The 22,635-nt window shown below is 48.1% G+C and overlaps 1 protein-coding gene across 3 annotated transcripts; it reads left to right on the plus strand.

The window, feature by feature from the left end:
• Positions 1–10,862: 10,862 nt before the first annotated feature.
• Tubb1 (tubulin beta 1 class VI) lies at positions 10,863–21,592 on the plus strand. Of its 3 annotated transcripts, XM_052724735.1 has the most exons (5): positions 10,863–10,919; positions 16,300–16,408; positions 18,898–19,008; positions 19,114–19,206; positions 19,813–21,592. In XM_052724735.1, the coding sequence occupies exons 1-5, from the start codon at positions 10,863–10,865 to the stop codon at positions 20,193–20,195; spliced, it is 753 nt and encodes a 250-aa protein (XP_052580695.1). In that variant the 3' UTR covers positions 20,196–21,592. The 3 variants fall into 3 exon arrangements, with proteins under 3 accessions (XP_052580695.1, XP_052580693.1, XP_052580694.1); XM_052724733.1 differs by having other exon boundaries at positions 19,114–21,592; XM_052724734.1 differs by lacking the exon at positions 18,898–19,008 and having other exon boundaries at positions 19,114–21,592.
• The last annotated feature ends 1,043 nt before the right edge of the window (positions 21,593–22,635 follow it).

Raw genomic sequence — 22,635 nt, forward strand, 5'->3', positions numbered from 1 at the left:
AGTTGGACACACCCCGGGGGCGGGGCCTTCCCGCTGCTCCTGCCCCGGCCCCGCCCGACAGCCCCCAGGGCAGAATCTACTCCCCAGGGATCAGCCTGATCAGCAGAACTTGGGGCCGTGAAGGAGGTCCTACAACCAGACCCTGGATCTGACAATGTCACTAGTCACTGTGATCGCTTGGACTGACTGAGCACAATTGTCAAACTTAAAGAGACCCAGGCATTCTGGAGCAGGGTAGGGCTCTGCAGGCTTTCGTGGCCCTCCCAGCCCAAGATTCTTCTGTCTCCCAGTTCAGGAGTGATGGTGAAGTTTTAGGCTAGGCCTCCCCTAGGAACACACAGAGATTCTGCGAATCCTGAAGAACGAGGTATGGGTCATCCCCCGCTTTGGACCCTAGCCTGACTTCCTGAATCCCATTCCCCCAAAGGTTCAGGCTCTCCTTCACAGAGAGGGAAGGCATGATCCTTCTAGAATTATTCTTAAGGGAAATGTTCACTTGGCACATATACCGTGAGACCCTGGGGTTCTGGGAAAGGGTCCCCGTAGCCAGATCCTTCCAAGATGAGGAACCAAGAAAGAAGTGGAAGCAGGGTCTAGGTTTTGTAATTGAAGAATTTCCCCTTCCTCCTGTGCCCTATGAGTTATAGTCGACAGCCCCATGCCACAAAGCCATCTCCTCTTTTCTAAGAAAAATCTGCTAGGATTTTAGCTCAGGATCTCTCCAGATGGTGGCTGCCAGGTCCCCAGCGGCCAGCATGACACCACCATTCCTCTGCCTGTGCTTGGAGGCAGTCAGGAATCAAAATGGCTGCTTTTCTGCTTGCCTTTCCAGATCATCAAGAATTCCAGCAGGACTCAGAAAGAAGCCTGCTGGATACCAGAGCAGAACAAGGTCTCATAGGCAAACTTGGGGCTCCTCCTGAACAACACAGGAGTTTGGGTCCCTGTCCCTATAAAGTGGTCACTGAGGCAAAGTGTGGATACTGAGATCTGTCTGTTGATATCTTTCATCTTGGGGAGTCATGATAACTTTCCTCCTCCTCGAGGTGACAGGCAGGATGGTATAAATGAGACCCACTCAAGACCCAGCCAGAACCACTCCAGTCTGAACCCCCTAAGGCAGTTCTCCCCAATGGTGACCATGTATTAACCTCTGAGCCCTGAGATCCACTCTGGTGGAGGGAGGAGGAAATGCCATCTCCCACATTGGTTCCACGTGGGTTCTCTCTTGCCTCCATGACAGAAGGGGACCCCTGCAGATTCACAGGAGTGAGAAAGTCAGTCTTGGTGACTCGATGATGTCATTCTAGTAAGGTCTACTGAACTGGGGAGGGATTGTTGCCTTGGAAGAAAACAACAGAGGTTAGAGATGTAATTCAGCAGGAGAGAATGTACTCAGCATGCTCAAGGACCCAAATTCAACTCCTGGCACAAATAATGAGTAAAATAAATGAATCAATTTAAAAAAAATAAAGACTTCTTTTTATTTTATGTGCATTGGTGTTTTGTCATGGCTGCTGGGTTCCCCAGAACTGGAGTTAAAGAGAGTTGTGAGCTGCTGTGTGGGTGCTGGGAATTGAACCCAGGTCCTCTGGAAGAGCAGTCAGTGCTCTTAACCACTCAGCCATCTCTCCAGCTCAAGACTTATTTTTAATAATGTGTGTGTGTCTATGTGTTCTATATGCATGTGAGTGCAGGTGCCCTTGGAGGTCAGAAAAACATGCCTAGCACCATGGAGGTTCAGTTACAGGCAGTTATGAGCTAACAGATGTGGGTACTGAGACCCCAACGCTGGTCATCTGGAAGAGCAGTCTGTGCCCTCAACCTCTGAAAAATTAATTAATTAATTAAGAGAAAGGAAGCAAGCAAGCAAGCTGAAAACAGAGGTTTTCATCTGTGAGCGGCAGAGGTTGTCATCATCCCCCAAAAGCCAGCCAGGGTCTTGTTGGTGCAAAGTCCACCCACACATTCCAAGGCATTGCAATCAGCTTGGAGTTATCGGGCAGGCAGGCCTAGGGCTGAACTCCCGTGCTTACAGGGATCACAATGTTGTAGGCACACACCCTCAACTTATCAGCTCTTCTGGCCACGTGATGTCAGCAGCCCTGGGGTGCTGTGAGCATGCCCTGGCATTGTCACAGTACCCCACTGCACTTAGAAGCTGTTTAGCTATGAAGGACCTTCCATGAGGACATGGGACTCTGCAGTCTTGCAGGGCCCCAAGCTTGAGAGGGTTCACCTTTCCCTGGTCCCAGAAAATTGAACAGCGGGTATGTCGACCGTGGTGTCATTTGCCTGGCCTGCGGGAAATCATAGAGGCTAACGGGCACCCAGAGTCTTGCCCTCTAAGCCTTGTCACAGGCTTTCTCATTAAATGCTGCTTAAAGGGGTGCAGGTAGGAGCTGCAAGATTACAGGCTAGTGAGGTGTCGCACCCTAGATAGTTGAGTTGAAGCTCCGCAGAGTTTCCCTAACACAGAACGAAGGAGGTGATGAAAAGAGAGGTAAGTTAGAGAGAAGGGGGTGGGGAGCTCAAGATTCTCAAGCCAAAAAGGAAATGGGGCCGTGACTCACTCCCTGTATGTTATTTCAGCCCCTTGTGATGGGTCAGACTGAGCACAGCAGAGCTGCCAAGGCTCTTCACCTAGAAGTCTAGTGCCAATTGGGTGGTAGGCAACCGCCCTGCACCTGCAATCAGACCCCACTGGCTGCCCTGCTCTATCATTTTCTAAGTCCATGCTAGGAGAACCCTTCCCACAGTTCTTTGTTGTTTTTTGTGCATGTGTATGTGTCCTGTTGCAGGGACAGCCACCGATCAATCAAAACTCCGTTTACTGCTGCTGCTCCTGAAGGGCCTTAGTGTTCTCGGAAGGGCACATGCATAAAGGGACATGACTGCTAGGACCTGGGAGATGTGGGCATGTGATCTGCCTCTGCCTTGGTCCCTGCACACTGGAGGCTGAGTTCATCCCTGTGGCAGTCTCTCAGAGCAGACTCACTGGCTCGGCGGCACGGAGCCGCAGCCTGAAAGGCGTGTCCCCTTTTGACATCACTTCAGGTGTCAAGGAGGTCATTTTGGGGGTAGTGACTCATCTTCTGATCTGAGCCTGAAAGGAAGAAGGCTCGGAGCAGGGCCTGCACCTTCCTGCCTTGGAGGCCCTACTCACCCACGTGTTGCTTCTCGCAGCTGTTTTATGAGCAGCCGTGTGTCTCTGCCACCCAGGCTTGGGGCACAGTCAAGCAGGTGTTCATGAACTGGGCATGTCTCCGGAAACTACTATACAGTTCTTTGCCTGAGTGACTGGCTGTGTGCCCTGGGTTGTTCTCAGAGGGAACTGAATCATTCTAGTTCCAGGTGTTGCTGGAGCAGGTAACTTAGTCCTCTTTCGATTCTTCTTCCTCTCCCGAATGGGAAGGGGTAGATATATGTGGAAGGATGGTACTTCCAGTGAGGTCAAGACTTAGCATGAGGCTCGAGGGTGCAGATCTGAATCTGAGGGGTTTTTTTTTGTTGTTGTTGTTGTTGTTGTTGTTTTAAATATTCCATAAAGTCTCCTGGCAAACACATGATCCAAGGCCACAGACACAAAAGACTATTCATTTCTAAAAATAAGGTTGATTTTCCCCTCGTCCTAATAAAGAACAGCATGCATATTTTTGAGTTAGGCCAGGGTCAACCCACCTTCCTAGCCCAATGGGAGGGTGGACTCGAGTTCGTGCACGGTGGAGTGGCCTCGAGATCCTTTCTCTCCCTCTTCCTTTGTGCGGTGTTGTCTGGCTCCACCCTGGCGAGCTACAGACATTTCCTATTATTGCACATTCCTGAGTGGGACCACATCCTGGAGACAGCGTTTGTTTTGATGGCTGCTGACAGTGTTCCAGAAGCAGGCTGGTTTTGCAGGGCACTATGGCTTCCTCACCAGCCACAAGGCCTCCTGTTTATTCGCTCGGTCAATGGCCAGAAGCCTGTGCTAACCCACAGACATCCAGGCTGAGAAGGTCTTCTGATCCGGTGGTTCAGCTTTGTCATGGACCCTGCCACTGTCCCCAAGACCATCTTGCTTCATATCCTGACCTGCTATCGGCACGTGCTTGCCATGAAAGCAGCTTCCTGGAGTCATGTTCATGAGGTTGGCTTCAAGGCCATTATTCCGGAGCATGCCGCCTGCAGCCGAGCACCTAATATATGAATAGCTGATACAGGAATCCACCCTTGAGGTCTTTCAAAGGGGCACTTTATCTTTTGTGGGATAGAATTCACTTGCCCATTAAAGGTGGGACACCAGAACCTATTGGGTGATTCTTTTTTTTTTTTTCCAAGACAGGGTTTCTCTGTGAGTTCAAGGTCAACCTGGTCTACTGAGTGAGTTCCAAGACAGCCAGGGCTATTTCACAGAGAAACCCTGTCTCAATAAACCAAAACCAAAACAAACAAACAAATGAAAGTAAGGTAGATGGCACCTGACCTCTACACACATCATCTATTCGTGCACACACACTCATACCACACACACACACACACACACACACACACACACACACACGGACGGACGGACGGACAGGAGCTGAAAGACTGGGGTCTTCTGCAATCATTTTCTTATCTTATGAGCTGAGGTTCAGTGATGAGGCCATAGTCACCAGCTCTTCTGGAGGGAGACCGATGAAGAGGGAACAGTGTGTGTGTCCAGGCCTTGGTGCATGGAAACAGCTGGCAGCCGTCATAAAACAGAGGATGCTTGGGGGAGGAGATCTCAGAAGAGTTATCAGAGCACCAGGCTACAGGGAAGGCCCCTGTCACCTCCCACTGCCACCTGAGTACCTAAAGCCACTTCCACCAGGCCTGTCCATCACTCTTCTCTTAGCTTCTCTGTCCCTCTCCACACATTTCCCCACTCAGAGGACTTCTTATGCCTGTCTCACAACAGCAATGCCAGGGTCGACTTACCTCATGTGATGGCTAATCCTGATTGTTTACTTGATATACCTGGGCAGAGTGAACCTCAATTGAGGAATTGCCACCCTCAGATTGGTCTGTGGGCATGTCTATGGACCCTTTTCTTGGCTACTAATATAGAAATGTCCATGAGCCCAGAGGCAAGCCAGAAAAAAATGTTTCCTCATGGTTTCAACTTCAAGCTTCTGCCTTGAGTTCCCTCCATGATGGACAATAATCTATAAAAGGAAATAAACTCCTTCTCAAAGTGTCTTTGGTCATGGTGTTTATTCCAGTAAGAGATACCAAACTAAGACATCCCGGTTGTCACTAGTTTCAGGAGAATGGTTGAGGGGACCTGGTAACCGATGAGGAAGGACACAGTCTACTGAGGGCTAATTTGAATGCCGTGTACGGGAGGGCTGTTGGCAGTGGATGAAGGCATTACTTGGAGAGGTATGGGGCAAGGGCAGGATGCAGCTGTTCATCAGAAGGGAGGGAAGCATGCTGAGAAAACTCAAGGCTCCCAGGATGTCTGACTGGAAGCCCTCTCTCCAGCCAGTCTTCCGATGCCTTGGACTGAACCCTTGGCTGCATGAGTCTGAAGACCTGCCAAGCTATTCTGAAGTTGGGGTGAGTCAGTTTCTTCCCCCAGCCCCCACTTCTGGGCTGCAGCAGAGAGAGGAAGCCCATGCTCCTGTCAGCCTCCAAGTCCTTGGAGGGCAGGACCTTTTCTAAGGTCCCTCTGATAATATTTGCTAAGTAAATAGATCTTTTCTGAGACTCACACACCAGCTCATGCAGACAAACCCCGGGGCTTGAAGAACTCTATATTTTTGTTTGGTTTTGGCTCCAGGTGCTAACAGCTATGAGCTTATCTCTGTTCCCACCACAGATCATTGCTTATCAGTGGCTGCACACCTTGGGCGATGGAAAATGCAATTGAGAAGGCTCAGGATCCATTGCCTTCAGAATCACAGCGAGCAGGGAAAGTAGTGTGTGTGTGTGTGTATGTGTGTGTGTGTGTGTGTGTGTGTGTGTGTGTGTGTGTGTGTGTGTGTGTGACCTCACATGTCTGACTGTTAATGAGAGAAACCTTGGCTCACGAAGCTGGTGTCAATGTACTGAAGAGGTGACCAGGTTTCTTCATGGTCTAGGGCTGCAAGCCAGATGAGGAGGAGCACCGCATACATTTCAGTCTCAGGGGAGCAAGATGGAAAGCTCCTTTGTAAAGCTGGGAAGCCATCCACATCTTCCAGCCCCTCTCTGCTTGAAGTGACTTATTCCTCCTGTAACTTTCTTTTCAAGTTAGAGACACACATGGAAGTGGGGTGCAGAAGAGTGGGACTCAGCTCATCAGAGGGGCTGCCCACACCCACTGAGTCACTCATAACGGCCTCTCGGATGTCATTTTTCTTGCTAAGACATTAGGAAAAATTTCTGCTCCTGAATCACAATCGAACACTATAATTCAACAATCTTCTCTTGAGTTCTTCAAGGAACTTCAATGCATCCGAAGTGGAGGACCAGAAGTGAATAATCAATGAACGCTCTGAGCACTGTTTGCTCTGCATTAAGTTTCATTTGCCAAGTGGGAGTCAGGGCGTTCCATGTGACCCCCGGGGACAGCTCCTGGGAGGGAAGTCTGAAAGTGGCTGATTGGGGGCTTCTGTATGACACTGGTGTTTTCTTATCTTCTTGGTTCCATTCCCATAATAGACCCCAGAGTCATCCAGGAAAAGACTTGTTACAACCATTTTCTTGTGGCCTGCTGATTGTGACAGCCTGGAGGGGAAGGTACTGCCTGGGAAGGGGTGACTGTCCCTGTTTAAGAATCTCTGTGTCTCTGCTTGGCCTCTCACCTTGCATGTTAAAAAGAGCCCCTGCTTCTGCCCTCTGTGCCCCGGAGCAGCATCAGGTGAAGCTGTGCACTTGAATTCAGTCATGGCTAACCTGCCCTTGCCATATGGCTAACCTGCCCTTGCCATATCCCTTCCCAGGGGCCAGAGAATGATTTGCCATTCATCACAGAGGGCTACCCTTCATCTCTTGCCACAGTTCAGGGCTATGGGGTCACTTTCAGCCTGGCAGGAGATCAGACCTGAAGGTGACACTGTCCTCTCTGGGGACACTGCTCGCCTGCATCTTGAACAGGACAGTTCTGTTGGTCTGAGGTGTGGCCATATAATCACCTCTTGACTATGCCAGCAGCACATTGGCAATGGAAAGTTCTCTTCCCCCAAATGGGTGTCTTCATGAACAAGGAGCTGAGATAAGACGCTCGTTTTTGTGTGTGTGTGTGTGTGTGTGTGTGTGTGTGTGTGTGTGTGTGTGTTCCTATCCCTGGCAGTGTGACTCAGTGCTCTGTGCTCTGGACCCTGACCATCAGAGATGGCCAGGAGACTGCATCACAGGTGGTCTCCATTCAGAAAGCTGCACCCCGTTATCCATGAACACCCACCTCTGAGGTGTCAGGGTCCATCTCACTGCACTGAGGTGTTGGGGTTAATCTCACTGCACTAACTTCTCCAAAGAGATCTGTGACTTTGAGACTGTTAATCCCAGCTTTGCAAATCAAGAAATTCTCAGCCACCAGGAAGGAGATGGGTCCCTGTCAGGGGCAGCCCTGGGGACCTGCCAGTCCTCTCCTGCCCAGCATCTACCCCCACCCCAGCCTCCCTACAGCCCAGCATCCAAAGTTGAGCACTGGGCCGAGACTGAGTAAACACTGCTGATGATACAGGAATCAAAGCAAACAAGGCCTCTCTTTTTGCCAACTGCCCCATTAACAGAAAAGCCTTTTAAGGGCCCATCTGGAAGCCAGGCTTTCCCCTCCCTAAGCAAACTGAGATGACCAAGAGGAATGTGTTCAAGAGAGGGCCGCTCTGGGGGGACCCAAGTACACTGGGGCCTGGTCATACAGTGAAGAATGAAGACAGGGAAATCAAAAAGCGTTGTTGGAGTCAGTCCTGAGGTCTACACAGCAAGGCAGCATGCAGCCACACGGGTCCCTTTCAAGACTCCTGTGCAGAGGCCAGGGCCACCATGGACATGGCTTCCCACAACAGCTCACTGTGGCTGGCTGTTCCCCGCCCAGCTGTGCCTGTCAGCCAAGGTTCTTGGAACACTTTCTACTTTCAACTTAGACCACCTCTGGGGGGGGGGGGGGGGGGGGGGGGGGCGGGGGAGGGGGGGGAGGAAAGCGTCCTTGAGCACTGTGTCCCTATACACCATTACAAGGACACACTCCTGAATGAACACATTATGGGCTTTATGGAAATCTGCTTTTCTGAGCCGGGTTGCTCAAACTCACCCAGCTGTTCCTGATCACTTGACAAACACTGCTGAGGCCCTGTTGTGCATCGGATACTTTAGGGTCTCAAAGCTGATATGAGACCAGCAACCCCTGGTTGATCAGGAGATAAGGCATGCATTTGAGTAATTAGCAAACAACTGCCCATGACCATTGCACACTTCTGCGTTCTGATCCTAAGGATGTGAGGGGCTTCGAGGGCAAGGCAGTTTCCTCTGAGCCATCAGGGTCCCAAAGGCAAGGGGGCCATTAACAGTGAAGTAAGAGGGAGGCTAGAGGGTGTGCTGGCTTCTGAATTGACCTTCCCAGTGCACTTTTTAGATTAATTATATTTTATAGATTGATTTTGTGTTGGAGGACACATGCCACAGTGCATGTGGACATCAGAGGACAATTTGTGGGAGCTGGCTCTCTCCTTCTAGCACATGAGGCCTTGGGGATTGAGTTCAATTTTCAATCTTGATGGATGGTGCCTTCACCTGCTCATCTATCTCCCTGGTTCTTATTCCTTTTGAGACAGGACTTCACTATGTGGCCTAGGCTGCTCGGCCTCTAACTTGTGGTAATCCTCCTGTTTCAGCTTCCCCGGTTGATGGGATGACAGGTGTGTGTGTGTGCCAACACGCCAAACTTGTATGTATTTTTCTTCATTTCCCCCCTTCTATGTGTATATGGATGGGGGGTACATGTGTGTATATGCTTGTGTTCCTGTGTGTGGGTGCACATATGTGTACATGCTTGTGGAGGCCTGATTTTAATATCAGGAATATTTCTCTATTGTTGTTCTATCTTATTCTTTGAGGCATGGTCTCTCAGTCTAACCCAGAGCTTACCAGTAAAGCTGGTCTTCCTCTCCAGCTTGCTCTGGAATCCCTAGCTCTTCCTTTCAAAGCTGGAATTACAATTGGGTTTCCACACCCACCTAACACTTGCCATGAGTTCTGAGGATATGACCTCTGGTCCTCTCAGGTACACAAGCTCTTTAACTACTGAGCCATCTCCCATTCCCCTATAGTTGTTAATGTGTAAAAGATGCTGAGAAACACATAGAAGTGTTCACCTCCCAAGTTTGTACATTCTCCTTATCTTGGGAGGCAGATGGTTGGGGCCGGAACATCTGGAAAACGTGTGGTCATTCCGACCATGAAGTAGCCTCCAAAGCTGCAGAAGTGAGGCCTGCACTGACTTTGCAGAGAGGCCTCTCTTCAGTAGCATCTTGACGGATTTGCTCAGTGTCCCCTACACATTGTCACTTCTGTGGTCAGCTTCGTACCTGCGACCCAGCGGATGGTCTCCTGCCGTTCGTGGACCACGACACCTCAGCCAGAGTCAAGACACAGAATGCTCCACCCAATATTCATAGTCCACATTTGAATTTTGTTGGCAACCCCAAGTTCTCCCATGACAGCAGCTCCGTCTCTAGCTGTGGAATCCCACTGGGATTGGGGTCCAAAAGTAGGTGCCTTGGTCAGAAGGAAGAACTGTGCACTTGGCCTGGCCCTCTGGAGACAAGGTCTTTCACAGAGTTTCTCTTTGGTTTAGAGCCCAGGCCTTTCCACAGGCTGATTCCAGCTGGCTCTTCTCCTGTCTCTCCTTTCTTAGTCATCTCTGTGCATTGGGGGCTCCATTGAGACTGAAGAAAGTTCCTTGGAGACAGCCCCTGCAGTCCCTTGGGAAATAGTGTCAGGGTTTGTCCCCTTCAATGTCACTGGCCTAATGTACTTCCGGCCTTAAATCCAGCTTTTGGCTCCCTTGGGTCCATATCCTATGAGATGGCCTCTCTGCCCTGTCACATCATCAGGTTTCTGAGGCTCAATCTCTGAAAAAGGGGCTAGAGGAGATTTTGAGAACAGGTAGCCCAGGCTGGCCTTGAATTCACTATGTAGCCAAGAATGATCTTGAACTTCTGATCCTCCTGCCTCCACTTCCATGTACTAGGATTACAGAGATGCACCATAACCCCTGGTTTATGCAGGGCTAGGGATCCAACCCAGAGCTTTATGTACACTAGGCAAACATTCTACCAAACTGAACCATAGCCCCAGCTCTGAATTTTCTCTCTTAATAGTGATATTTTTCTGTTTAAAATATTTACTTTATTCTTAACTATGTATATATGTGTATGTGTCTGGGGAAAAGGGATATGTGCATGTCCCCAAGGCCATCTCAGTGCTGAGGCTGTTTCCCAAATTGTTCTGTAGGTCACATGGCTGAAAATAGGACAAGTCACGGATAGGCAAAATGGTGACTTGGGTAGGGAAAGCCCTTTTGGGGTGGGTCCCAGTTGCCCCCTTCAGCCATAACCCATGGATGTATGTCAGTGTCACCACCATAGCCCAAGGCTGTTGAGATCAGGTCTATGAGAGGGGCCTCAGTCCGACTCATATCTAGGAAATGACTGGGCGGAGTTCAGGACAGACAAGCACCCCTCTTACCATGACTGTGGAAAACAGGGAAGGCCTGGGGTGGGGCCTTCAGCCAGACACACCCTTAAGCCTATTGGGAGAGCAGTTGGGTGGGCTGGTCCCACCAGGGCCAAGAAAGAAACTGCACCCAGCTCACACTGACAATCCAGACTCTCCCAGACTCTGAGACCTGACTAACCATCAAGGCTAGGATGCGGGAAATCGTGCACATCCAGATTGGCCAGTGTGGCAACCAAATTGGATCCAAGGTAGGTAAGACCAGAGCAGTTTGCCACAGGTTGCTGCCAAACCGACAGATGCCCAGGTTCCCAGGAGGAGGAGGGCCTTGCAGGTTTGCAAATACTTGCTAAATAGACAGCTTATTAGACAAGGTCTTTTAGCAAAACCATTAGAGTTAGAGTGTTAATTAATGTTAATTTTGCCTGTAATTATATGTGTAAATGGGTACGGGAGCCATTTTGCTTTTAGCATTTTAGAAATGAGCTTTCCACATCTAAAACCAGTAATTTGTTTAAAGAGTTTTCTGAAGCTTTTTGGGAATTTTTCTTAATTTAAATTGTATATATTATAATTTGTGGTGTGGGGGGGTGGGGGTATGTGGGTGTGTGTGTGGTGTGTGTGTGTATGCTGTATATGTGGTGTGTGTGTGTGTGTGTGTGTGTGCGTGTGTGTGTGTGTGTGTGTGTATGTGCAGGCACGATGTCCCAGCATGCATGTGGATGTCAGAGGACAGTCTTCTCAGTTGCTCCTCTCCTTCCACTGTGGCCGCAAGATCGAACTCAGGTCATTAGGTTTGACAACAAGCTCCTTTACCTGGTGAGCCATCTACAAAGCAGTACTTACAAATATTCTTTTTGGGGGGCTGGTGAGATGGCTCAGCAGTTGAGAGCACTGGCTACTCTCTCAGAGGACCCAGGTTCAATTCCCAGCACCCACATGGCAGCTCACAACTGTCTGTAACTCTAGTTCCAGGGGTTCTGACACCTTCATACAGACACACATGCAAGCAAAACACTAATAAACATAAAATAAGAATAAATGAATCTCTAAAAGATGCTTAAAAATGTTTTTTTTTTAATTGTGTATTTGGGAGGGTGGGTGCATGCTACTGTGCACTAGTAATGACCAGAGCACAACCTGCTGGAGCCGCTTCTTTCCTTTCCATCCAGGGTTGACCTCGGGTCGTTAAGCTTGGTGGCAAGGGTCTACAGTGCTGAGCCATCTTGCCAGCCTTACTTGAAGGATTTTTGTGTTTTGGGTTCTTTTGTTAATACCTGAGCACTCCAGAGCCTTCCACCTCCCAAACATTCTTTTTAAAATCTATTCTTCGGCAATTTTAAAATTTAATCAATCAATTAATTAATTTGGTTGTTCAAGACAGAGTTTCTCTGTGTAGTCCTGGCTGTCCTGGAACTAGCTCTGTAGACCAGGCTGGCCTTGAACTCAGAGATCCACCTGCCTGAGTGCTGGGGTTAAAGGCGTGTGCCACCACTGCCTGGATTATTCTTGGGCAATTTTATACATGTATATATTGACCAGATCCACCCTTACCTCCCTCCTACCACTACCCCTGGACACTCTACATCCGTCTCCTACTCTCTCTCTCTCTCTCTCTCTCTCTCTCTCTCTCTCTCTCTCTCTCTCTCACACACACACACACACACACACACACACACACACACGAGTCTTACAACTCACTGAGTCCAATCAGTGCTACCTGTTGGGCTACTAACGAATCTTAGCTTGATGTCGTACAGGTAGTCACAGATTCTGTGAATTTGAGTGCAATGGTCATCCAGTGTCTGGAAGACATTTCCCAGTATCCTTCGCCACCCTCTGGCTCTTACATTCTTTCTGCCCCTTCTTCCTCAATGTTCCCTGAGCTGTGGTGGGTAGGGTGCATGCTTGTATCACAAAGAACATTTAGTGTGCAATAGAAAGTTACAGAGCTAATCACTTCTCTCAGGCACAGAGAAAAGTGATTAAAGCACTCTGCTCTGTAGGTGAGTTTTCCTCTCAACTCTCTGTCCCTCCTGTTGCAGCTCTGAGAGAGGCTCTTGACTCCTTCCCTAGGGACACCAGGAAGGCAGGCTCTGGAGGTCAGGATTGGCACTCCTAATTTTAAGATCAACAACGGATCTGTAGCACCTGTGGGGAGAGTGCCCAGTGTTACTGTGGAATTACTTTCATGTGTATGAATTATGTGTTTAAAAACACCATCATGAGCCGGGCGGTGGTGGCGCACGCCTTTAATCCCAGCACTCGGGAGGCAGAGCCAGGCGGATCTCTGTGAGTTCGAGGCCAGCCTGGGCTACCAAGTGAGTTCCAGGAGAGGTGCAAAGTTACACAGAGAAACCCTGTCTCGAAAAACCAAAAAAAAAAAAAAAAAAAAAAAAAAAAAAAAACAAAAAAAACACCATCATGAAAGACCTTTGTTCCTTCATAGCAGTATTGCTAACCATAGCCAAAAGGTGGGACCAGGGGCCAGCAAGATGCCTCAGTGGGTAAAGATGCTTGCTGCCAAGCTTAACGACTTGAGTTCAATCCTCAAGCCCCATGTGGTAAAAAGAGAAAACCGATTCTTACAAGCTACACTCTGACCTTCACTTGTGTTCTATGACACAAGTGTGCACCCCACCCACAACACGAACAAATAAATAAATGTAAAAAACACATTGTAAAGGTGGAGAAACCCTGAATATAATAGATGAACCCAGTGCATTTTATTCATTATCCTATTATTTTATTATAGTGAAACATTATGCAGCTTTAAAAAGAAATTCAAAAGCTTTTGGTGTGGTAAGATGCATGTTGTGAAAATTTTCCTTCTTTGTCATTTTTTTGTATGCAAATTAGGTTGTATTGAGTATGCTGTGTACCCACTTTCAAAATACCTTTCAACTTATAAAATGGAAACTCTGCCCTGTTGAAACTTGACTTCATTCTTCTCTCAGTCCCTTCCCTGACAACTGCTATTCCACTTCAGGTCTTTGTGTGTCTGCCCTTCTAGATGGACACCTTGAGTAGATCCATGTGATAGCAGGGTTGGGGTCCTCTTCATTTTGAGCTGAGCGATACCCTACCATGAGTATGGACCACATAGTGTTTAACCAAGGGGTGGGCTTCTACTGTAAGGAACACAGCTGTGAAAAAGTGAAGAAGGTCCTTTCAGTTTTTCTAATTCTTTTTATCTACCTTTGCATTTTCATTCAGATCTATATTGTATCCTGAGTATCTTCCTCCACCCCACCCCCCATTTACCCCTTTTCTTCCCCAGGCCAGTTTTACATCTACTTTTATCTTATGTATACATGCATGATTTTATATGACTATATGAACTCCAGGACACACACATAACAGAAAACATGTAAGATTTGTCTTTGGAGACCAGCTTAGTCTTCTTAATACAATGGTCTCCAGTTTCAACCATTTTCCAAAAAAATGACAAAACTTTGTTCTTTGTGGTTGAAAAAAAAAAATCCCACTGTGTATAATTACATTTCCTTTATCTAATACTTTACTCAGGGGATGGCAGGTGGATTTTATTTCTTAGCTGCTGTGAACAATGCCACAGTCTACAAGGATGCACAAGTATCTCTGTGCTGTGTTGACTTGGAGGCCTTCGGGTGAAGGAACACCCAGGAAAGTTAAAGCTGGGTTGCCTTTAACTGAAGGTCTTCGAGCTCTGGGGCAAACATTATCACTACCTGACAAACATCAGTCATCTCACATGCCACAGGAATCAGACCTTCATAACCAACAGAGAAGTGCACTGGGGAGGGGTCAGGGAGACTGCTCTGACCTTAGATGATAAGATGGAGAGAGGCCCCAGGGAGGAAGTGCAGGGAAGGACAGGGGATCATCAGCTGGAGCTGCCTTGGGATTGTGCCATCTGGTGGCTGGAGTCTCGGCCATGACTTCTTGTGGGGCCCGTAGAAAGAGCGTTAAGAAACATTTTAGGCTGAAGAGCCGGCTTAACTGGTAAAGTTTTTGCCATGGAAACAAGAAGACGGAGTTTAGATCCCAAACACCCATGTTGAGAACCACACGTGTAATCCCAGGCTCTGGGGAGGCAGAGGCAGGCAGCTCCTCGGAGCTTTCGAGTCTGATCAAAATCGATGAGCTCTGATCAGTGAACAGCCCTGTCTTCAAGAGTAAGGTGAAGGGTGAGCGAACCACCAGACCTTGGCCTCTGGTCTCCACACACATACATGCAAGTGTATGTACACCAGCAGGCACATGTGCACACCATCGTGAACATATATACACAATGCCAAGACACATTTCGCCTGCACCATCTCAGAACTTCTTTGTGCTTACTCTTCTAGTCTTCAAAGCCCATTATAGCACTGCACTGTTTTATTAAGAGTGTGGCTGGGGCAGAGGTGCCGCTTACAAAGTAGGCTTGGGAAAATACCTTGGAGATTTTGACTCAAGGGAAGGTATTTTTATTGCACTTTAATATATGAGAGTTTTCCAGAATGGTCTAATGAAATCATCCCAGTAGATCCTCTGTGTTAATAAATGCTGTGGGCCAGCAAGATGGTCCAGTAGGTAAAGGTGCTTGCCACCAAGCCTGATGGCCTGAGTTACATCCCGGGGCCCACATGATAGAGAAAACTGACTACCACTGATTGCTTTTGCACACATTAACAAACATGCATGCACACATGAATGAATGAATAAATAAAAGGAATAAAATGATTTTCTCATCAGGGTATGATGGCGCACTTAGGAGACAGAGGCAGGCAGATCTCTGTGAGTTTGAGGCCAGTCTGGTCTATATAGTAATCTCAAATGCTGTATGCATGATTGGGAGAATAGAATATCCCAAATAGTTCCAAGACATCAGCTAAGCATAATTCTGAATTGTGATTATGTCTGATGGTCAAAACACACATTATGTCAGGTTGTGCAGGAGGGCCCTGGGTATGGACTTCTAAGGTGAAGTTCATGGGGGAAAAAAAATCCCCAAGTGAAAGGAGATACCATTGTGAAATCAAATAAGAATTCAGCTTATTTTCTTTTTCCTGGGATCAGCACTTCTCCAGCTCAGGCCAAAGCAAGGTGAAATTTGAGCTCCCTCATCTGAAGTGAGATTCTAAAAGGACCAGCTGTAACGCACCAGGGTTAATAGCAAAATCCAATTTAATGTTTTCTGTGTTTGACATTCCGCTTCAGGAGCTCAGATGGTCTAAAGCACAGTCTTCATAGTCACACTTAGCGGAGGCAAGAAGAGGAAGAACAAGAAGGAAGTGTTGGGCAGGGTCAGGCAGCCTCCAGGGCAGCAACATCCTCACAGGAGCCATCCCACTCTTTCTATTACATTTTTCTTATTACATCTACTTATTTATTCATTTATTTATTTGTGTGTGTGTGTGTGTGTGTGTGTGTGTGTGTGTGTGTGTGTGTGCATGCAAGAGAGAGTACACATGCCATGTGTGCATGTGGTGGTCAGAGGACAATTTGTGGTAGTTAGTTCTCACTTTCCAGCAGGTGGGGACCCAGGGATTGAACTCAGGCCATCAGGCTTGGTGGCAAGCCCCTTTCCTGGCTGAGTTGCTGAGTCGCCCCAATGGCTCTTCCTTCCCCAGGTCTCTGAACTGATTTCTCTCCTTCTGCCCACAGTTCTGGGAGGTGATCGGAGAAGAACATGGGATTGACTGTGCTGGGAGCGACCGCGGGGCTTCTGCTCTGCAACTGGAGAGAATCAGCGTGTACTACAACGAAGCCTACGGTAGGCTGGCTGCTGGGTTAGCAGAGGCCTACCATCTGGCGAGCATGGGCAGAGAAAACGACCCAAGTGTGAAAGAGTGAAGTCTCAACATGGAACTGGCAGAAAGGCAGGGCTGCAGAGTCTAGATAGCAGGTGCCCCACTCCAGTGCAAGGGGCAGAAGGGAATGCCATCACCAATGCTAGCCAGCCATTCCCCACGGGAAGGGTGACAATCCATGCTCTTGGTGAGATAATGAACCAAACACACAGTAATGAGAGAAGTGGAGTTTTCAAAAGGTATCTTAACAGATTTGTGTCATAGTAGTCTGAGTCAGGTATGATCAGGTATAGATATTAAAATGTCTACCTACCAAAGGCCTCCTTCTAGAATACTTATGATTTTTGGATCAGTATCCCAAGGATCCATTTTGAGGAAGCATCACATTTTATTTTATTTTATTTTTTTCAACTCATTTATTTTTTCTTTTTTGGTTTTTCGAGAAAGGGTTTCTTTGTGTAACAGTCCTGGCTGTCCTGGATCTTGCTCTGTGGCCCAGGCTGGCCTTGAACTCATAGAGATCTGCCTGCCTCTGCCTCCCGCCTGCTACCGATGTTTTACAATCTTGCATCTAAGCTGTTAACGCCCAAAATGCAGGATACACAGACAAGGAACTTCCCTTAAGCGTTCAGGAGGGTGAAACCCAGCAGGGAATTAGCATAGGAAGGACATCAAGGTCAAGGTCAGCAAGCAAGGCAACAGCTACCCAAAATGGGGGCCAGGGCCCTACAGGTCCCCCTTTTACTAAAAAATGAGCTTCTGACTTAGGTTGCGTGGGACGTCAGCAGGTCACCTTACATGTCATGGAGACACCTGCCCAGGCCACACAGGCGGTCTGTCTTAGGTTGGTGAGCACCCCCCAGGCATTACCCATCTCTGAATACTCATTATCATATAGGCTCAATCGTGTGTGAGTTGCAGAGTTAACTGCTGCCAAAGATCTCAAAGTGGCGCTGGGCTTGCAATCTGTGTGTTCGACACAGAAAAGACCAACAGAAGTCCTATCCCATCCATAGCCAGTAGGCTAAAGGCAACTGAGCCATTCCCTTCCTTAATGAGCCTTACTGCAAATTGGAGTCCTTAAAAGATGGTATCCCAAAAGCAAATGGAACTTGAGTTTATAAATTTATAACTTTCAAAGCCAATCGAGATGTATATAACTACTGAATTAAATGTATCATGCCCAACAGAATGAAAAATTAACTAACTGTGGTAGCTACTTTTGCTGCCAGGGTCTCCATTGTGCTAGCTGTAGTAAGCAATTATGAAATGGCAACCCCAGAAACAGTAGCAATGGTGACCGCCACTGCTATAACAGCAACAATGGCAGCAGCAATGTCAAATTCTCTTCTGGAGTGTGTGAGCATCCACTGGCATGGACACAACTCCAGGAACATGAACCACCAAGGCCCATTTTTCTTGATCCCAGCATGACTTAAGTTGGCAGCTCTGCAAAAGAACAACTAAGAACCATAAAGAAAAAACAGGCAGCTCACAAGGAACAGAACTAATGGTCTCATAATAGCTACATTCAGGCTCACAAATTTTAAGGTATCTTCAAAGGGGACTAAATGAATTTCAGGAGGCCAATAAATGTTGCACAGAGCCACTCCTGAAAAGTAGGTACTACACCAGCTTGAAGAGGATTGTGAAAATGAAAAGGCTTAGCTGGCATGCTGCTGTTAACAAATGGAGGTCAGTGACTTTCAGGGTTATCCTTAATCTCCAAGGTGTCTGGGTGACACGTTCTCAAACATACTTGAAAAAACAGTTACCATGCATTACCTTCTGGAAAATCCAATCGCATGGCTACAGTTCCTAGGCTTATGTTAATGCTTGCCAAAGCTGGCCATATTGGGCTCTCAATCCCCATTGGCATCAGAAGGGGAGAGTTTTTCACAAGGCCCAATAGGTCTCTGCCATGTTGGGCTTCAGCAGCAGCCACAGGGCGTACGCAGCACTCAGGAACCCAAAGAGGAACCTCATTGTCCTGAGGGAAGACAAACAGAATCCCAGGCACACACCAACCCCAGATCGAGTCCCCTCCAACTGCCAGTAGAAAGATCCTTCCATTGCTCCAGAGGGTGATTTGCAACAGGAGCCCTCCAGTGCTTATCTGCAGCAGATACTCCAGCAGAATCAACTGATAAAAAAATTAAAATATATAAAACAAGGGAAAGAATAGAATGTGGAGAGGAATGAGAAGCATCACATTTTAGAAAAACAATAATATGCAGCCAGTGGTGGCACATGCCTTTAATCCCAGCACTCAGGAGGCAGAGGATGGTGGATCTCTCTGAATTCGAGGCCAGTCTGATCTACAGAGTGAGTTCCAGGACAGCCAGGACTGTTTCACAGAGAAACCCTGTTTTGAAAAACCAAACAACCAACCAAACAACCCCCCCTCAACCCCCACAACCATATGCTGAGTCCTTCCTATTAATCTGCACAGGTAAGAAGTATGTGCCCCGAGCTGTCCTTGTGGACCTGGAACCCGGGACGATGGACAGCATCCGATCCAGCAGATTAGGAGCTCTCTTTCAGCCTGACAGTTTTGTTCATGGTAGGTTTTTTTTCCAGAAGCTTCCACCAGGAAGAGCTGAGGATGCCTTCTGGTGGTACTCTGCTCACCCCACCTTTCCCCCTCCCATCCTTCTCCTGGTCACAGGTAACTCAGGAGCTGGTAACAACTGGGCCAAGGGTCACTACACAGAGGGAGCAGAGCTGATCGAGAATGTCATGGATGTGGTGAGGAGGGAGAGTGAGAGCTGCGACTGCCTACAGGGTTTCCAGATCGTGCACTCTCTGGGTGGGGGCACTGGCTCAGGCATGGGCACCTTGCTCATGAACAAGATCAGAGAGGAATACCCAGATCGGATCCTGAATTCCTTTAGCGTCATGCCATCCCCCAAGGTGTCGGACACGGTGGTAGAGCCCTACAACGCTGTGCTGTCCATTCACCAGCTGATTGAGAACACAGATGCCTGTTTCTGCATCGACAATGAGGCACTCTATGACATTTGCTTCCGCACCCTGAGGCTGACGACACCCACCTATGGGGATCTCAACCACCTGGTGTCCTTGACCATGAGTGGCATCACTACCTCCCTTCGCTTTCCTGGCCAGCTCAATGCAGACCTGCGCAAGCTGGCAGTGAATATGGTGCCCTTTCCTCGTCTTCATTTCTTCATGCCTGGCTTCGCTCCACTCACGGCCCAGGGTAGCCAGCAGTACCGAGCCCTCTCAGTGGCTGAGCTCACCCAACAGATGTTTGATGCCCGCAACATCATGGCTGCCTGTGACCCTCGCCGTGGTCGCTACCTGACTGTGGCCTGCATCTTCAGGGGTAAGATGTCCACTAAGGAAGTGGACCAACAGCTGCTGTCCGTGCAGACAAGGAACAGCAACTGCTTCGTGGAATGGATTCCCAACAATGTCAAGGTGGCCGTGTGTGACATCCCACCCCGGGGGCTGAACATGGCAGCCACCTTCCTAGGTAACAATACAGCTATCCAAGAGCTCTTCACCAGGGTCTCCGAGCACTTCTCAGCCATGTTCAGAAGGAGAGCCTTTGTGCACTGGTACACCAGCGAAGGGATGGACGTAAGTGAATTTGGGGAAGCTGAGGGTGACATCCACGACCTGGTGTCTGAGTACCAACAATTTCAAGATGTCAAAGCAGAGCTGGAGGGAGGTGAAGAGGACAGGGAAGAGGAGGCAGAAACAGAGACAGAAGATAAAGAACATTAGCCAGGAGAGAAGCTATAGGGCAGCCATTTTTCAGAAATTTCTCCAAAGATTTGTGGCTGTCCTGAAGTCCTTGGCACAACCAAGGGGGAGGATTACAGGCATATGTGGTGGTGATGGTTGGGAGTGGCAGGGCCTTTACTCACAGTTACTAGCCAGGGCTCGACAGCCATTGCATGATTTTCTTCTTCTTTTTAAATAGCAAGTGAATCTACTGTCGTGAGCCCCATTTACTTCTCACTAACTGTAGGTAGACATCCAGATGAAGTGTGTGAGTCTGCCAGGAGCCCTTTGCAGCTGATGGCCCCTCTTCAACCCTTTAGCAGCACTGCTGGGTGCCAATAACTAGAGCATCTAAGATGCCTCACCGAGTCCCTCTTTCACAAAGCCAGCAAAGCCGGGTGTCTGAAGAGTGTGTGGGAGGTTCAGGGCCAAGGGAAGTGTGAGTCCGCCTCCATGATTGCACTGTGTAGACCTTATGTACTAGTCGACAGGCTGACTGGGAAAAGACAAAGGGAAGCAAGAAAAGCCACGTCTCTCCTCTCGGCTCCCACCGTCCAAAAGACCAGCAAAAGCAAAGCATTCCAGTCCTTGGACCTTTGTTTCCCAGGAACTGGCTTCCGACGTATTTCTGTGTTTTAAGGTTCTTATTAGAGCTAGATGCCAGTAATTCACTAATGACTGTCCCTGGTTTCCTCTTAAAGGCTGTTTGTAGACGCCCTTTTCATTTCCCCTCAGCAATCACCCCTGAAGCTCCCGTACAGCCTCTCCATTTTCTGGGAAAGGGCACGAGGCATGCTCAGCAACCATTTGAATGCAGGAATGTAGCCGCAATGCCGCAGTGTCCTCCTTGGTGACAGAGGACATGGTCTCATTAGGGAACTTTTATAGTTCAGATTAATTTGCAGAAGTTGCCATAGACACTTGCAGGATGACACAGCTTTAACCATTGCACGGCTGTAATCTCACATCACAACAGGACTGAGCACACAGGAGCCAAATCACCCACTCGTAACCTCTTGATTATAGTGTGCCTAGGTCTGAGGTGCATGGGGTCTTAACGGTCTGCTGGAATCATCGAGGAGCTCCTTGACCTCTCCAAAGGGAGTTATTTGCATGAAACTGAGTTCTAGTGTCTTAGTTTGTCCCCATGATGCTAGTGATGGAACCCAGGGCCTTGGGGGTATGCTAGACAAGTGTTCTGTCACCAGCTCTAAAGTGGCAGGTGGATGGCACTCTCCTCATATATGCCCTGTGAGGAAATAATTACAATTCATATCTAGAGAAAATCAAGCCCCATTGTTGGTATGACTGACCAGGCTCCTGTTTATATAATCAAAAAAGCACAAAGTATTTTAAATACTTTCCACTTTGGTATGGATGGAGAAGCACTAGCTGTAGTGAGGTATGCACCGCTCCACTCTTCTTTAGATGCTAACAAGGTTAGCTTACAGCCCATGACTCTGCAGGAGTCAGCTGCACGCTTACCTGGATACCTTCATTCTAAACCTCAAAAGGCAGTCACACAGGTGCAAGAAAGACTTAAATTCTTTCTAAATTGTTTTTTAAATTTATGACTGTGAAGACTTGTTCATTAATAATCACTGAAGTGCAAATAAATTCCATTTTAAACAACTAAGTCATTTTACCTCCGATTCCGCAAACTCCTTTCCTTGGAGTCTGACCTCTCAGACTGATGGTCTCACCTCCTAACTGTTCTAATGGCACAAGTAGATTAAACCACCAACTGACTACAAGCCCAGGGACACTTGGTCCCTTCAGTGGTATGGTTGCCATAGTGACATCAGTGTAGCTGAAATCAACAGGAGCCCTAAGATTTCAAAGATCCCTTTGCTCTGTCTCTGACAACACTGGTTAGTAACAGGCCAGTGAGTGTCTGAGGAGAGACACCTCATCGCTTGGCAAGTCGCCCTGTCATCCTGAGGTGCTGAACCTGAGTTTATTTCATCCCAGTGTTGACTCAGTTTTTAATCTTATTAGATCAGAACGAGTTTCAGAATCTTGATGGAAAGTCAATTCTTTTATTTGGTTATTTTAATCCTTATCCCCAAGTCTCATCTCTAGTCACCCCAGTGGCTCCCCTAATAAACCATTTCCCAAACCGGAAATCCCTTAGCCCTTTGCTTATTAGTTAGCCTAGTTATCCATGGCCGTGAGTCAGCTGTTGCCATCCCTGGTAATGGGAGATGCTTCTTGGGACCTTAATCTTGGAGAAGATATGGCTGTAACTTCCTAACAACAGGACTTCAGCCCCAGGCAGATCCCAGGGCAAACCTTTCAGGGCCACTACTGTCCCATTCTATTAATGTCCCTCCTTGAGCAATCTGTGCTGAGAAGCCAATAAAACGCACTGGTGAGGTGTATGGAGGACAGGAAGCAGTCCTCCGAGCCGAGAGCATGTCTTCAACCGCACGTGAGCTGA

Source organism: Peromyscus californicus, unplaced genomic scaffold (assembly GCF_007827085.1).
Source record: "Peromyscus californicus insignis strain IS unplaced genomic scaffold, ASM782708v3 Scaffold_7__1_contigs__length_154581171, whole genome shotgun sequence".
Taxonomy (NCBI): Eukaryota; Metazoa; Chordata; class Mammalia; order Rodentia; family Cricetidae; genus Peromyscus; species Peromyscus californicus.